Below are 15,730 nucleotides of genomic sequence, written 5' to 3'. Positions count from 1 at the left end.
TCCCCCCATCAACCCTCAGTTTGTTTTGTGAGATTAAGAGTCACTTATGGTTTGTCTCCCTCCCAATCCCAAAAACACCCCAACTTTTAACTCAAGTATCCATCCCATCTACTCGGCCCATATGTTTTGGAGAAAACTGAATCTCTAGGAGTAATGCCTTTGACTTCAGTCTAAGCTCCTCAGTGTATTTGCAAATCTTGTTCACATCAATTAGTTCAAATATGAGCATAAAGCTCAAGTTAGGTCAGGGAGGTGCATGAAGAGGGTTGACAAGCACTGCTGGGAAGAGTGCCTTCCTGTACTTCTAAGAAGGCTTCTGGAAGTCACAGTCTTTCTCAATGCTTGTGGACCAATGTTCCCCAGAAGTCATTAGGAGACATCTGCTGTGGATTGAATTGTGTCCCCCCAGATTTACTTGTTGAAGTCCTAACTCCCTGTACCTCAGAATATGACAGCATAGGGCTTTTAAAAAAGTAATTAAGGTAAAATAAGGTCATATGGTTGGGGCCTAATTCATATGACTGGTAACCTTGTAAGAAAAGGAGATTAGGGCACAGACATTCACACACACAGAAGAAAGACCATGTGAGGACAAAGGAAGAAGACAGCCATCTACAAGCCAAGGAGAGAGGCCTCAGAAGAAACCAAACTTGCCCACACTTTCCTCCTGAAATTCCAGCCTCCAGAACTGTGAGAAAATAAATTTCTGTTGTTTAAGCCACCCACTCTGTGGTATTTATGGCAGCCCCAGCAGACTATGACAGCATCCCATAACCAAGATAAGGAACAAAGTTTAGGGGGTGAGGCCTTCTACCATATCAGAGACAGGGTCCTTGGTGACATTGCTGAATTGCTAGAGCAAATCAAGCCCAAAGATATTCTGCCGCTGAACTTTGCAGGACAAAAGCAAAATTGTCTCCTTTTTTACGTTATTGTTTGAACTCTCACTTATAACCAAATACACCACTCACCGTACCTTTGGTACCTAGAACCATGCCTCATCAGCATCAGTGCTTAATACTTACTGAATGACTGAAGGAAGGAATAAATAAACAGCCATGTATGGGATTGTAGAATGTTGACCTGGAAAGCCCAGTGAGGCAGCGAGCAACAGGGGAATGAGTCAACCTTCTAACAATATTCCACTGGTCATATTCCTTCTGTGAGCCAGAAGCTACATATTACCATTATGAAGGAACAGAGTTAATTCATAAAGGTGTCAGCTCTCATTAAAACACAAGCTGTTTGGTTATTAAACAACTTATCTAAAGATATAAAAATTTCCCTCAATTTGTACAATTGGGAATTTCTGATTAGAAGCAAAGGATGATTACAACCAGATCACTCTAGCCTCTTAAGATCAACCAGCTAACCTCTTCATTTTTAGAAACAGAGACACAAAGACTTAGTGAAGATAAGTGCATCTCCCAGGTCACAGAGTGTGCTAATGATGGTGTGAGGGCAGGGAACAAAAAGAAATCCAAGGGGCGCCTGGGTGGCTCAGTGGGTTAAGCCGCTGCCTTCGGCTCAGGTCATGATCCCAGGTCCTGGGTTCAAACCCCACATCGGGCTTTCTGCTCAGCAGGGAGCCTGCTTCCTCTTCTCTTTCTGCCTGCCTCTCTGCCTACTTGTGATTTCTCTCTGTCAAATAAATAAATAAAATCTTAAAAAAAAAAAAATCCAAAAAAAAAAAGCATTCCTAGGAGAAGAGTTCATTCTTTTTAGTTAAATTATTCACGGAGTGAAAGGACAATACCTTCTTTTCCTGCTTAAGAGAAACTGACTCTCTTTATAAATACAGAGCTTTTCTTTTCGGAGTAGGGAACAATGATGATATTCCATAGCCATTTGTAGGAATTATTTAAATGAAAAGCATGTATATTTATTCAGATGTTAGCCAATTAGTCAACTTTTGGTGGAATGAGTGAGTCATATAGTAGAGAGATTTTTGTGGCATTAAGTAAGTAGAAAAAAGCACACAAATGTCAGGGGAAAAAAAATCTTAACATTAAAAAAAAACTTTAGTTCAGGGAACACTTCAATTTTAAGCAGTGTGTTTTGTGCTCATTTGCATTTTAGGAACACTTTGACAATATGGTATAAAAGGTGAAGGAGGAACCAACAAGACATTAGATAAGTTGCAAAAAAGGAAATACTGAGAAATTGAGAGAAATGAAAAGCACTAGATAATATAAAATAGATATTTTGAAACTGATCACTGGCAAAGCAACTTTCAAGAGACTTTATTTTTATTTTTTTTAAAGATTTTATTTATTTATTTGACAGGCAGAGATCACAAGTAGGCAGAGAGGCAGGCAAAGAGAGAGGGGGAGACAGGCTCTCTGCTCAGCAGGGAGCCTGATGCAGGGCTTGATCCCAGGACCCTGGGATCAAGACCTGAGCTGAAGGCAGAGGCTTTAACCCACTGAGCCACTCAGGTGCCCCAAAACAACTGTGAGTGCCCGGTTTAGCACTTTTTTTTTTTCAATTTTATTTATTTATTTGACGGAGAGAGAGATCACAAGTAGGCAGAGAGAAAGGGGGAAGCAGGCTTTCTGCTGAACAGAGAGCCCGATACGGGGCTCAATCCCAGGACCCTGAGATCATGACCTGAGTCAAAGGCAGAGGTTTAACCCACTGAGCCATGCAGGCGCCCCTTCAAGAGACTTTAAAAATGATGAAAAGCAGAGGTAATTCTGCTAATAATGGAATCTAAATCAAATCAGTGATCAGGAAAAGCTTAAATAATCCTTCCCAATGTAAAGGAATAGGACCAAGATTTTTAACGATGAGAAAGAAAAACCACGGTTGCAGACATATGGATAATTAATGTTCCTGAACAAAAGATCAGAACAAATGGAAGATGATCAATATTCAGGCATAAACAAAATGAGCTCAGAAGTCACTTTAATCTGCAGATCAAAAGAGCTTACTTGGCAAAGAGGAGAACTGATCAAACAGCCCAATAAATAGATATAAACTGTTAAAGGTATGAAACCACAAAGAAAAAAAATCTAGAAACAAACAAACAAAAATTTGATAACCTATAAAAGAAGAAAACTCTGGTTGACTTTTGTAGCATAAAGTGCCAGGAGTCAATGGAGCAACATCTATGGAGATCTGAGTTGTGAATTCAAGATTTCTACACCCAATTATATTGTCATTATTGTGGAGACAAGAGAAAGACTTTTTCATAAATGTCAGGTGCTTGAGACACCTATCCACACACCAATCTGGAAAGGAGAAGGAATTACCACTCAGGGTAGTTCAGAGCTGTAGTTGTGAGTTGTGTAGTTGTGAGCTGTACCAAACAGAGGGATCAAGAATGAGGAAGCCTATGGTGAGTGCTGTGAAGTGTGTAAACCTGGCGATTCACAGACTTGTACCCCTGAGGATAAAAATACATTATATGTTTATAAAAAATTAAAAAAAAATAAATTAAAAAATTAAAAAAAAAAAGAATGAGGAAGCCAACTGCTGGTGAGCATGGAACAGTCCAACATAGAAATACTTGTTGATAATTATTGCAAGCATTGACATAAAGCAGAAGACAAAGGCCATAAAATATTTTTAATATAACTTTCTATTAAAATACTTGGTCTAGTGTTTGACAAATAAATGCAATAAAAATAAAATAGATGAACTTAATCTTAATATCACATAAATAAAATTTAGAGCTAAGTGGATAAATGAAACTAGAAGGATTATGTGTGTGTAACATTCAGCACACAAACCTGTATTAAAGATACACTGGTCAGGAGCCTTTAGGATCCAAATAACAAGATGTTGAAATTTATAAAATAAATACTGATTTTAAAATATTGGGAGAAAATGAGAGAAAGTATGAAAGTCTGTAACAGCACTTTTAGTCACCCATGATGTATCAAATAGGCAAGAAATACATGAAAATAGAGAATATTTGAAGACTATAATTAATAAAGGCAAATTCAAAAAAGTAAGCATAAAGTAGAGACTGAATATACAAATGGACAATGGTCAGACTATATATAAAAATAGAACTCTGACCCACAACTGCAACAACCAGCCTAGGAAACCAACATATGACCTGTAGCAACCAGAAGTCCAAACAATACCTACGGTAGTAATCCACTCCAAGTAGCCAGGACTTGATTGGTAACTGACAACAGTTCTAATTTTTGACCATGCTTCCAACTTAGGACCAAACAGAGAAAGTCAAATCCTCACAGCTAACCAAACACAGAGGATGGCATGCTTCTGTTAGCCTGCCTTTGGCTTCCCTTGCCAGTAGCCTCCTATGGGGCTTCCCTGTTTTATATTATAAAACTTTTCCACCCTCCTGTCCATCTCTGAGTGGCTGTCAACAGAAATGATGGTGGCAGACTCCCTTGTTACAGCCAGCTCTGAATAAACAATTGTTGCTTGTTCTCATTTGGGTGGCTTTTTCTTATTCCCACAACATTAATTCTTATATCTTCTTTTTTAGTATCCACTAAATATATTTTTTAAAAGATTGTATTTATTTATTTGACAGAGAGAGACACAGCCAGAGAGGGAACACAAGCAGGGGGAGTGGGAGAGGGAGAAGCAGGCTTCCCGCTAAGCGGAGAGCAGGAGGTGGGGCTCGATGCCTGGGACCCTGGGATCATGACCTGAGACAAAGGCAGATGCTAAATGACTGAGCTACACAGGTGCCCCCATTAACTATTTTTCAAAATAAGTGACTACATGTGAGACCTCAAAGATACCCTTAATAAACTGCAAAGAGCAGGAATCCTTCCAAAAATGTTCTTTGACTGCAAGGCCATAACATTCAATATGATTTACAAAATGTTAAAGAAGGGGCACCTGGGTGGCTCAGTGGGTTAAACCTCGGTCTTGACCTCAGGTCATGATCACAGGGTCCTGGGATCGAGCCCCACATCGGGCTCTTTGCTCAGCAGGGAGCCTGCTTCCCCCTCTCTCTCTGCCTACTTGTGATCTCTCTCTCTGTCAAATAAATAAATTAAATCTTTAAAAAAAAAAACCCAGTAACATTGTATCATATATATATTTATGAATACAGAAAAAATTCATATTGCTAATGTTTTCATTATGAATGAGTATTGTAAGTAATGTCATCAAGAGGGCAACACACGTCATTCCTGACTGCCCCCTCACAAGACCAACTAGCAAGACCACAGACAAGACAAGATCATGTAGCACTTGGCTGGATCACAGGAACCAAGAAGGACTGCATTAGAAAGGTAAGAGGAGTAGCTGTATCCTGACTACATCACCCCTCACCCAGGTAGGCATGATGACACACCAATACCTCAGTTTCTCTAGTGGGGGAAAAAAGATTACTGGAGAAATCTGCAAAGCTTGACTATTGGGGATCAAGTCCAAACAGAAATCCCAAATATATTAATATCATACAATTCAGTAGCCAAAAAGAAATAATCCACTTAAATGATGGACATAGGACCTGAAGAGCCATTTTTTTTTCAAAGAAGGTATTGAGGTGGCCAATAGGTTCATGAAAAGGTATTCAACATCACTGATTATCAGGGAAACTCACATCACAATGAGATATCCCCTCACATATGTTAAAATGGCTATTATCAAAAAAAGAGAAGAGATAACAAGTGTTGGTAGGGATATGGAGAAAAGAGAATCCCTGTACACTGTTGGTGGGAATGCTAATTGATGCAGCCACTCTGGGAAGCACTATGGAGATTCCTCAAAAAATTAAAAAGAGAGCAACTCTATGATCCAGTAATTCCACTCCTGTGTATATATTCAAAGGAAGTGAAATCTCTATCTTCAAAAGATATCTTTACTCCCACACTCATGACAGCGTTATATATAATAGCCAAGACATGGAAACAAACTGTGTTCATTAACAAATGATTGGTGAATATATATGTATGTAGATTTTTGAAAGTTCTTAGTGCACGCAAATTGTAACTTTTTGAGGTGCTGAATGTTAACGAAATTTATTGTGGTAATCATTCTGCAATACATACATATACTATATCATTACTATGTCCACCTTAAGCTTACACATATCATATATCAATTTTATATCAATGAAGTTGAAAAAAATTTAAAAGTAAACAATTAGCAGAACTAAAATAAATAAATGAATTAAGTATGCAACTCACAAACCCAGAAAAAGACAGAAGGAAAGCAGCATAAGAAAGTTGTGGTGAGTTCCATATTTGGCCTGGGACAACTCAACACTCCTGATCTCACCTCTCTTGCTGAAACTCTCAATTTTCTCTGTTGTCAGATAATTAACAGGAGAGTTTTGAAGGTGGAGAATTCCTTAGTTCATCAGTAAATTGCTCTCCAAGAAGTGCTTTGAGATAAGCGAATTTTCTTTACTAATATGAGAAGATTTGGTCCAATCAGAAAAAGGAAGTTATCTGAATGTGTGCCAAAAAATATGTTTTCTATCTTTCCTTTGTTGAACACTCAACGGGAGTTATTCTCATTAGCTCCTTCTTCTTTATTGCATTTGAATAAAACAGACAAGTCAGTCTTGAAGATGATAAATGACTAATAAATTTTAATTGGCACTTTAGCTCATAAAATATAAACAGTCATTAAATTCATCCAGAAAATTGTTAGAATGGAAGTACTAAAAATTGCAGAATGTGCCAAAATAGCAGCTTCAATATCTTCTGGTTTCCTTCCATTCTTAAGGCTAATCCTATAATCAAAAATCCTAATGGAATATATAGAGAAGAACTGGTTAACATTTTTTTGGAAGGGCTCAGAAATGTGGAGAAGTAAGTTAAAACATATGAAGACAGGCACACAGATAAAGGTACTAGTATTGAGAGCCCAGAAATAACACCCCCCCATGTATGTAGGACCCATGATAAAGAAGGAGAGAATATGCAATGGGGAACAGGCAGTCTCTTCAGTGAATGCTGCTGGAAAAACTGGACAGCTACGTGCAAAAGAATGAAACTGTCCACTATCTTATACCATATATAAAAATAAATTCAAAATGGATTAAAAAGTTGAATGTAAGACAAACCATAAAACTTTTAGAAGAAAATATAGGCAGGAAGCTCTTTGACATCAGTCTTAGCAAGATTTTTTTGGACCAGTATTCTCAGGCAGGAGTAACAAACACTAAAATAAAACAAAATTACGTCAAGCTGGAAAGCTTTTGCACAGCAAAGGAAGCCACTAACAAAACAAAGGCAACCTACTGAATGGGAGAAGATATTTGCAATTGATATATCTGATACACAGTTACTATGCAAAATATATGGCGAACTTCCACAATTTAACATCAAAAACCGACAAACGACCCAATGAGAAAATGACAGAGGACGTGAATAGACATTTCTCAAAGAAGACATCCAGATGGCCAACAGGCACATGAAAAGATGCTCAACATCACTCATCATCTGGGAAATGCAAATCAAAACCACAGAGAGGTATCACTTCACACCTGTCAGCCTGGCTATTATCAAAAAGACAAAAAAATAAGTGTTTGTGAGGATGTAGAGAAAAGGGAACCCTTGTGCACTGTTGGTGGGGGTGCAGACTGGTACAGCCACTGTGTAGACAGTATGGAGGTTCCTCAAAAATGTCAAATAGAATTTCCATATGATCCAGGAATCCCCAGTACTGGGTATCACCCAAAGAGTATGAAAACCCTAATTTGAGAAAATATGTGCACCTATATGTTTTTTTACAGCATTATTTTCAGTAGCCAGATCATGGAACCAACCCAACCCAGTGTCCATTGATGGATGAATAGATAAAGATGACACATACACACACACACACACACACACACACACGAATATTACTCAACCATAAAAAAAAAAATGAACATGGATGAACCTAGAGGGTCTTATGCTAAGTGAAAGAAATCAGGCAAAAAGATAAATACCTCAATTATTTCACTTACATGATTTAGATTCCACATTAGACTTACTTACATTTAGATTCCACATGAATCTAAAAAAACAAAACAAACAACACAAAATAGAAACAGACTCATAAATACCAGAAACAAACTGTCAGTTGCCACAGTGGTGAGGAGTTGGGGGTTCGCCAAATAGGTGAAGGGGATTAAGAGGTACAAACTTCCAGTTTTAAAATAAAGAAGTCATGGGGATGTAAAGTATAGCATAAGGAATATAATCAATAATGTTGTAATAACTTCGTATGGTGACAGTTGATAACCAGATGTACAGTGGGGACCATTTTGTAATGTGTAAAAATATCAAATCATTACGATGTACACCTGAAAATAATAAGATATTATATGTCACTTATACTTCAATTAAAAAAAACCACACAGATGCAAAATCAAAACACTTGCTCCATTCAAATGCTCTGGTAAACGATGTGTTCTGTGTTTTCACAAATATATGAGTGCTGCTGTAGTCCTTATGGAAGAAAAAGGTAAATTAGTTTTCTTCTCCAATACACTAGCTAAGGTTAAAACAAATTTTCTTTTTTATTTTATTTTTATTTTTTTTTTTTTAAAGATTTTATTTATTTATTTGACAGAGAGAGATCACAAGTAGATGGAGAGGCAGGCAGAGAGAGAGAAAGAGGGAAGCAGGCTCCCTGCTGAGCAGAGAACCCGATGCGGGCCTCGATCCCAGGACCCTGAGATCATGACCTGAGCCGAAGGCAGCGGCTTAACCCACTGAGCCACCCAGGCGCCCAAATTTTCTTTTTTAAATAAGCAAATTATACCTGAATAGTGCATAAGTATAAGAGATGAACAGAGAGAACCCCTACCCTCAACGAACTTGTTATGATTCTCTAACTCTTGCAAGCCAGCAAAGCTTTGGTTTTCGGGGACCTTTAAAAATAAGGATCAGTGTGGATCTATGCTGGTGGCATCTAGAGCTTTTGTCTCATGACATTTCCCATTGTCTTTTAATCCTGAGGGACCTAAAAGGACATCAGCCAATTTGAAAGCCACAGAAGTATCTTTCTTTAATGCAGTAAGCCCACTTCTAGAAACAATCCTAAATAAATAAATGCTCATAAGATTTAATAGTAAGGATAGTCATTGTAGGATTGCTATAACAGCCAAAACTCTGGGGGGGGGGGATGTAAACAGTGAACAACAGGAGTTTATCTAATTAATGGGACAATCATCCAATGAATGGGTCACTGCAGTGTACGGCAAGTGTGCCAAGATAAAAAGTCAGAAGACCCCGTGACCCTCTGGAGGAAGCATTCTCAAAGGAGGGGAATAGTTAGTCAAACAGATTCGTTGTTTAAATTTCTCAGTTTTCTATGGAAATTGAAGTATGGAAAACAAGATATGCCGGAGACTGCTACTCATTCTGCCTCAGGAAAAGAACTCCGAGTTTCTTCTGGCGAAAGAACCCAGGTTAGAAATAAAGAAAAACATTTCCCTGCTTTTTCTTCAGTTGGAGATGGCTAATGAAATACAAGCAAAAATTAATGGGTGGGAGTTCTAGGAATGTTAGTTAGGAGGAGGACAGATAGCTGGCATGGGCTTCTCTTGTCTTTCCTCCCCCCTCCTTCCTATTGACTAGAATTTGGGCATGATGGCAGGAGTTCTGGCAGCCATTTTGAACCAAGAGCCTTCCATACGATGAACTGACCTTGAGGATGGAAGTCCTTAAGGATGGAATATGGTTCCCCAGTGATAAGCAAACACAATAGGAGCCCTGGACTACCTGCCTCAAGAATTCTTTACATAAGGAAAAACAAGTCCTTATAAACTTAGACCACCATTATCTGGATTTTATGGATGTGCAACTGAATCTAATTTCCACTGGTTTACTCACTAAAAAAACAAAAGACCAAATAGAAATCAGAATGTTACTCAAAGAATCACTCAAAGCTACTGGTCTATAAGTAGGAGGCTATTCTCAACAGGTGGGTGATGATGGAAATATTACTTAATGAAGGGTATTCATATTGCCTTGCCCAGTAATAACTGTTAGCACATATTTTTCTCCCTCAAAAAAAGCCAGGTGAAACATTTCAGAATTTAGTTTTCCAAATATTTGTGGTACTGATGATGTCAGTTGAAGCTGATGATTAAAGAATATGTTTATATGAAAATATTTGGTCATCCTTCAAAGCAACACTTGGGACCCAGAGCACACTTGAGCTAAGAACACTGTCCTGAATAAAAGGACAGAGCAGCTGAGGGTTTGCAGTGAACTTCAGGCCTTTTGGAGAACTTTTTATTCTTTTGCAAGTGTCTCAAATGATTTTAAATTAATCAGTTCCTTCATTTCATTTCAGTGAATGAAACAACCATAGTGGTACATTGACAGGTAGTGTTTATTGAGCAATTACTATGTGCCTCACACTGTATTAAGCACTTCATTGATATTATCTCATTAACTGCTCTCCACAGCTCTGAGAAACATCCCCACTTTTTGGGTTAGGAAACTGATATTCAGACAAATTGGCTTTTCCAAAGGCTCAGAGCTAGGCCATATAATTGTTGAGATTCATACTCAAGTCTGGATAACCTGAAACACTGGCAAAACAAAATGTTCATCCAAAGAGGTGAGTTTGTGGAAAGTTTTATGTACTTGAAAGAGGGATTTTAATACAGTGGCTGATAGAATATGCCTTGAAAAGACCATAAATCTCCACTCAGAATGTTGATTAAAATGATCTAGCCCTGGGGCGCTTGGGTGGCTCAGTGGGTTAAGCCTCTGCCTTCTGCTCAGGTCATGATCTCAGCGTCCTGGGATCGAGCCCCGCATCGGGCTCTCTGCTCAGCAGGGAGCCTGCTTCCTCCGCTCTCTCTCTGCCTGCCTCTCTGCCTGCTTGTGATCTCTCTGTCAAATAAATAAATAAAATCTTAAAAAAAAATGATCTAGCCCTTCCTAAACTTTAGAACCATGACGTTTGGCTTGTCTTTATGTAAATCCATGGCCCCCAAGACCCTTCTCTTCTACAGGCTCTCAGATTTTCATTCCATACTGAGAAGGAACAAGCAAAGTGAAGTGTGAGATAAGTTTTCAGAGTATTTTCATTTTAACAGGCTTCCAAGAAATGGTTATGCTGTGACAGACATTTCAGGCAATATCAACAGGTTTGCGAGGCATTGAGATGGGACAGGAGGATTCCTGGCATCCCATCCTGCACGGGCAGTTTTGACTAGTACCAATGCTGGGGCTCATGATACAGACTAGAAATCCAGCCAGCTGGTCAACTACAAAAAAATTTTTTTTAAGATTTTATTTATTTATTTGACAGACAGAGATCATAAGTAGGCAGAGAGGCAGGCAGAGAGAAGAGGAAGCAGGCTCCCCACAGAGCAGAGAGCCTGATGTGGTGCTCGATCCCAGGACTCTGGGATCATGACCTAAGTTGAAGGCAGAGGCTTAACCCACTGAGCCACCCAGGTGCCCCCAACTACAAATATTTTTAACTGAACCACAAGCCCTTTCAAAATTGTTTGAAGTGTATATTCAGCTCTTATATTCTCCTACTTCTAGTGACTCCTTGCTCTTGCTCCATCAGTCCCCTCATTTATTAAATACATTGGCACTAGCCTCTCAAATTTGCTCCATCTAACCAGCCTCACATTGTCCTGAGGTGTTGCAGTCTGTCCCCAGACCACTCACCCACACATAAGCCCCTCAGGGAGGCCCAATCTGTAACAATTAGAAGCTCATGGTTGGAAAAAAAAAACAAAACTGCCTTGGTTTGAATATCTGGTCTACCCCTTACTGTATGACCTAGGGCAAGGTCTGAATCTCTTCGAACCTTAATTTTCATGTCTATAAAAAGGGTAAGATTAGGGCAGGGTTAGGTCATGGGACTATTGTGAGGATTAAATAAAATAATCTACACAAAGCATTTAGCACAGAGCCTGGTATATGGTAAGCATTTAATAGAATTTAGCTTCCATTATGGCGACCCTGTTTACTAACGATTTTCCATGTGACTCTACTTTGGCTCCCTGTTACTAGAGGCACACTGAGTTACACAATCTCTGCAACATTCACCTGAGAATATCTTGGGTCTTGAACACATACTCCCTTTCCAGCTCTTTTATTTGGCAGCCATCACTAAACCCACCTTACCACTCTGCAGTGACTCTCATTCTTTGACTCTCCACCATCTTTCTTTTTTTCCCACCTGCCTGTTTTCATTTCTTTCATTAGTCATAGTCTCTTTAGTCATAGTGGTCCAACATTTGTATCATCCTCATGACAAGAAGTTCAACTTCCTTGCTTTACTGTGTTCCCATGTTACCAGCAAAACCTGGCCATGGGTTAGTATCACAATTCTCATTCTTATACGTTGGGATTTTCACCGTAAACTACTGAAGGGCAATGGTGGCCTGAACCAAGCTAGCACCACAGAGGATGTGCTCAAGGATTTGCTGAACATCTTAGCAAGGCGTCCAAACTCTTGTTTATGGTTACCCCTCATTTCTTTTATCTAGGTCCTCCAACCCCACATGCTATGTTCTGCACTCGAATCACTTGTAATCTTCTAATGCACCTAGCTTTTTCCCTCTGTTATTACCTGAATATTTGTGTCTCACCAAAATTCGTCATGTTAAAGCCCCAACTCCCAATGTGACTATATGTGCAGATAAGGCCTTTATGGAAGTGGATGATCATAAGGGTAAGGCCCTGATCTGACAGGATTAACAGCTTTATTAGGAGACACTAGAGAACTTGCTTTCTCTCTCTCCGTGTGAGGATAGAGCGAGAAGGCGGCCCTCTGCAAGGCAGGAAGAGTGATCTCACCAGAACCTGACCCCGCTGGCACACCATCTCACATTCCCAGCCTCCCGAGCTCTGGGATATAAATGTGTGTTAAGCCCCCCAGTTTGTGGTATTTTGTTATGGCGCACGGAGCAGACTAAGATATGATGCCAAGAGAAAAACACCTATAAAATTAGAGCTGTATTTATGCAAATGTCTTGGTATCACAGGGACACACTAATAATAGCAGCATCTTTATGTGAGAACAACTCATTCATGCTGAGTTTAAGCCAGCAGCCTCTGTTTTAATATCACCCTGATAGGGCCCCAGTGTCTCGTCAGTGATTTTCCCTCATATCAAGAAGCCTGAGACATACTCCTCTGATGGAAGAATTCTAATGATAAACAGATATGAGGATGTGCTGCTCTTGACTTTTCTCCTTAATCTTAGTGGTCATCTGATAATCATGTAGACTGGGTTATATGGGTTGGGCTTGATACCATTAGGAAATTTCCTTTATATTTTCATTGCGTTATTATTGCTCCTGAGGCATATAATGATTCAATTTTTTGGTTTTAATAGTTCAATATAATGGTCTATAATTCTCAAATTACAATAAAGGAAACTGGAGAAGAAAGTCCTAATATAACATCTTTTTTTTCTCAAGGGAATGCATTTTAAAACATTGACAAACATGCAATTTTTTTAAACCATTATAAATGATAAGCTCCCCACCCTTGCTCTCACTCTCCCCAACTACACCCAAAAAGCTTACTATTCCCATCACATGTATTTTCTAAAGATTTTATTTATTTATTTGAGAGAGAGAGAGCACGCGTGCACACGCACGCGTGCAAACATGTTAGGGGGAGAGAGAGGGGGAGAGGGAGATGCTGACCCCCAGCTGGGCAGGGAGCAAGATATGGGGCGTGATACCCGGACCCTGGGATCATGACCTGAATCGAAGGCAGATGATTAACCAACTGAGCCACCCAGGTGCCCCTCCCTTCACATATTGAGAATGGGATTCATAACATGGGGTGGGCTAGAATTTTATCATAGCAGAAGCTTTCAGAATTTTGACTTTAAGATTTTATATATCAGCAGCTATAAATCAGGGGCCCTTAGGCCAAATCTGTCTTGCTTGTGTGGTTTGTTTGATCAGCATAATGTTTAACAAGAATTGAGTTTGAATGCCTGTTGGTGGGGTATGCTTCCTCTACTTGCCCTGGGGATCCATCTTCACCTGTCCTTTCCCCGGGCTCTTTCACACAGTTACTCCTGAAAGCATTTGAGTTGGCAGTTCTGCTCCGAATTGAGGTGCTGTGTTTTGAAAATAAACCTTTTTATTGACATAAACTACATAAAGTACACAAATCATAAGCATATAATTTGGTGAATTATCACAAAGGGAACACATCCATGTAATTACCATCAACAACAGCAAAAAGAACATTATTAGCACTAGAATCCTCCTGTCTTTATTTTTCTCCCCTCTAAAACAAATGGGCACCGGTGCTTTAAGAAGCACCGCGAATATTTGGATTTCTGATATACATATGATATACATATATAGCTTCCTCAGCTGACTTTTGTTTTGTGTTTCCTTGTTTTATTATTTTTTTTTAAAAAGATTTTATTTATTTATTTGACAGAGAAATCGAGAGAGCACAGCAGGCAGAGCAGCAAAGGGAGAGGGAGAAGAAGGCTCCCCACTGAGCAGGGAGCCCAATGTGGGGTTCGATCCCAGGACCCTGAGATCATGACCTGAGCCAAAATCAAGAGTTGGATGCTCAACCTACTGAGCCATCCAGGTGCCCCGAGATTGTGTTTTCCTTTTGAATATGACCCCTACCAATTTGGGCTCTACCCACCTCTGTGAGAGTTTTTATTTCACAGATCATTTTTAAACTTGAGAATATCTCACCATTCCCCCTCTAAGTGTGATGCATTCACACTGCAACTGTACTGGACATTCCCCAAATCCACATTTAAGCATCTTGATCCCTGATATTATCTTATGTCCTTATATCATGCCCACCAGTGGTATTACATATCACTTGTATTTCAAAAACAATATCCACAGCCTTAAATCTGCAAAATACTTGAGACTTCACATTTATTATTGAATAAAGGTAATTCTGGTCCATTTGCTGGGATGTATTCTTTAAGCTCATAGCATGGTGTAATATCGTACTTTCACCTCAGTGAACTGTAGAGGCTGTTGTGTAGAGGAAGGGTGGTACCCTAGAGCACCCCTTGGTAGCACTGAAAATAGCATTTTTAAGTGTGCTATATCGAGAGTTATTTTTATAATGGAATCTTATGGATATATAAATGTGTTAAACTTGCTGAAAAAAAAAAAAAAAAGCTCCATATATGGGTTTTTGTATCCCTAAAGAAATTACTCTCAAACTCGCTGATGCCTTTTGGACTTGATAGTATGCTATTTCTATTGGTAAAATAATTGAAAGCGAGGAGCCACAGGAATTTTGCACACAGCTTATTCTCTCCCACTGCAAAGTTACTCACCTGTGATAGCCAGCTGAGTCACAAAGAAAGTCATTCTTGACTTCCTCTTCCTCCTCCACGTAGAGAAGAGCACCATGGAGTTTCCGACAATGGTGAAAACAAACAGGACCCATAGAGTTATCAGCTGCTCAGTCTGTGAGAAACAAAGCAACACAAAACCGGTGTACCGGGGAGAACCAGGGTACTTTACAGAACACAGGCTCAGTCTTCACTACTGGAATGTCTTCCTCCTAGTCTCAAATCCTTACCTCTCAAAGCTCTACTCTTAAGAGAACAGAGACACAGTGGTCCTTATTTACACTGATGGAGGTGTAAATTGATGTAACCTTTAAAAAAGATCTATTTGGAAATATATGTCAAGGGACAAAAGAAGGTACCTATATTCTTTGGCCAAGCAGTTGTTTAAGACTACAGGACAGAATTCAGGGTGTGAAAAAGAATACCACAGTAGCAAAGATGCGGATATTTATTGTAAGAATAAATTGGAAATCACTTAAAGATAACAAGATAGTTGGGGCATCTGGGT

The 15,730-nt window shown here is 39.2% G+C and overlaps 1 protein-coding gene across 2 annotated transcripts in view; it reads right to left on the bottom strand.

The window, feature by feature from the left end:
* NPSR1 (neuropeptide S receptor 1) overlaps positions 1-15,730 on the bottom strand; it is a 151,347-nt gene that overhangs the window by 100,774 nt on the left and 34,843 nt on the right. For both annotated transcript variants that reach the window (XM_047695132.1, XM_047695133.1), the window contains exon 2: positions 15,205-15,337. In XM_047695132.1, coding sequence (XP_047551088.1) covers positions 15,205-15,337 — 133 coding nt within the window. The remainder of the gene's footprint in view (positions 1-15,204; positions 15,338-15,730) is intronic.

This window comes from Lutra lutra, chromosome 11 (genome assembly GCF_902655055.1).
Source record: "Lutra lutra chromosome 11, mLutLut1.2, whole genome shotgun sequence".
Classification (NCBI taxonomy): domain Eukaryota; kingdom Metazoa; phylum Chordata; class Mammalia; order Carnivora; family Mustelidae; genus Lutra; species Lutra lutra.
Note: the sequence above shows the minus strand (reverse complement) of the source record. Positions and strands in the feature narration are given on the sequence as shown.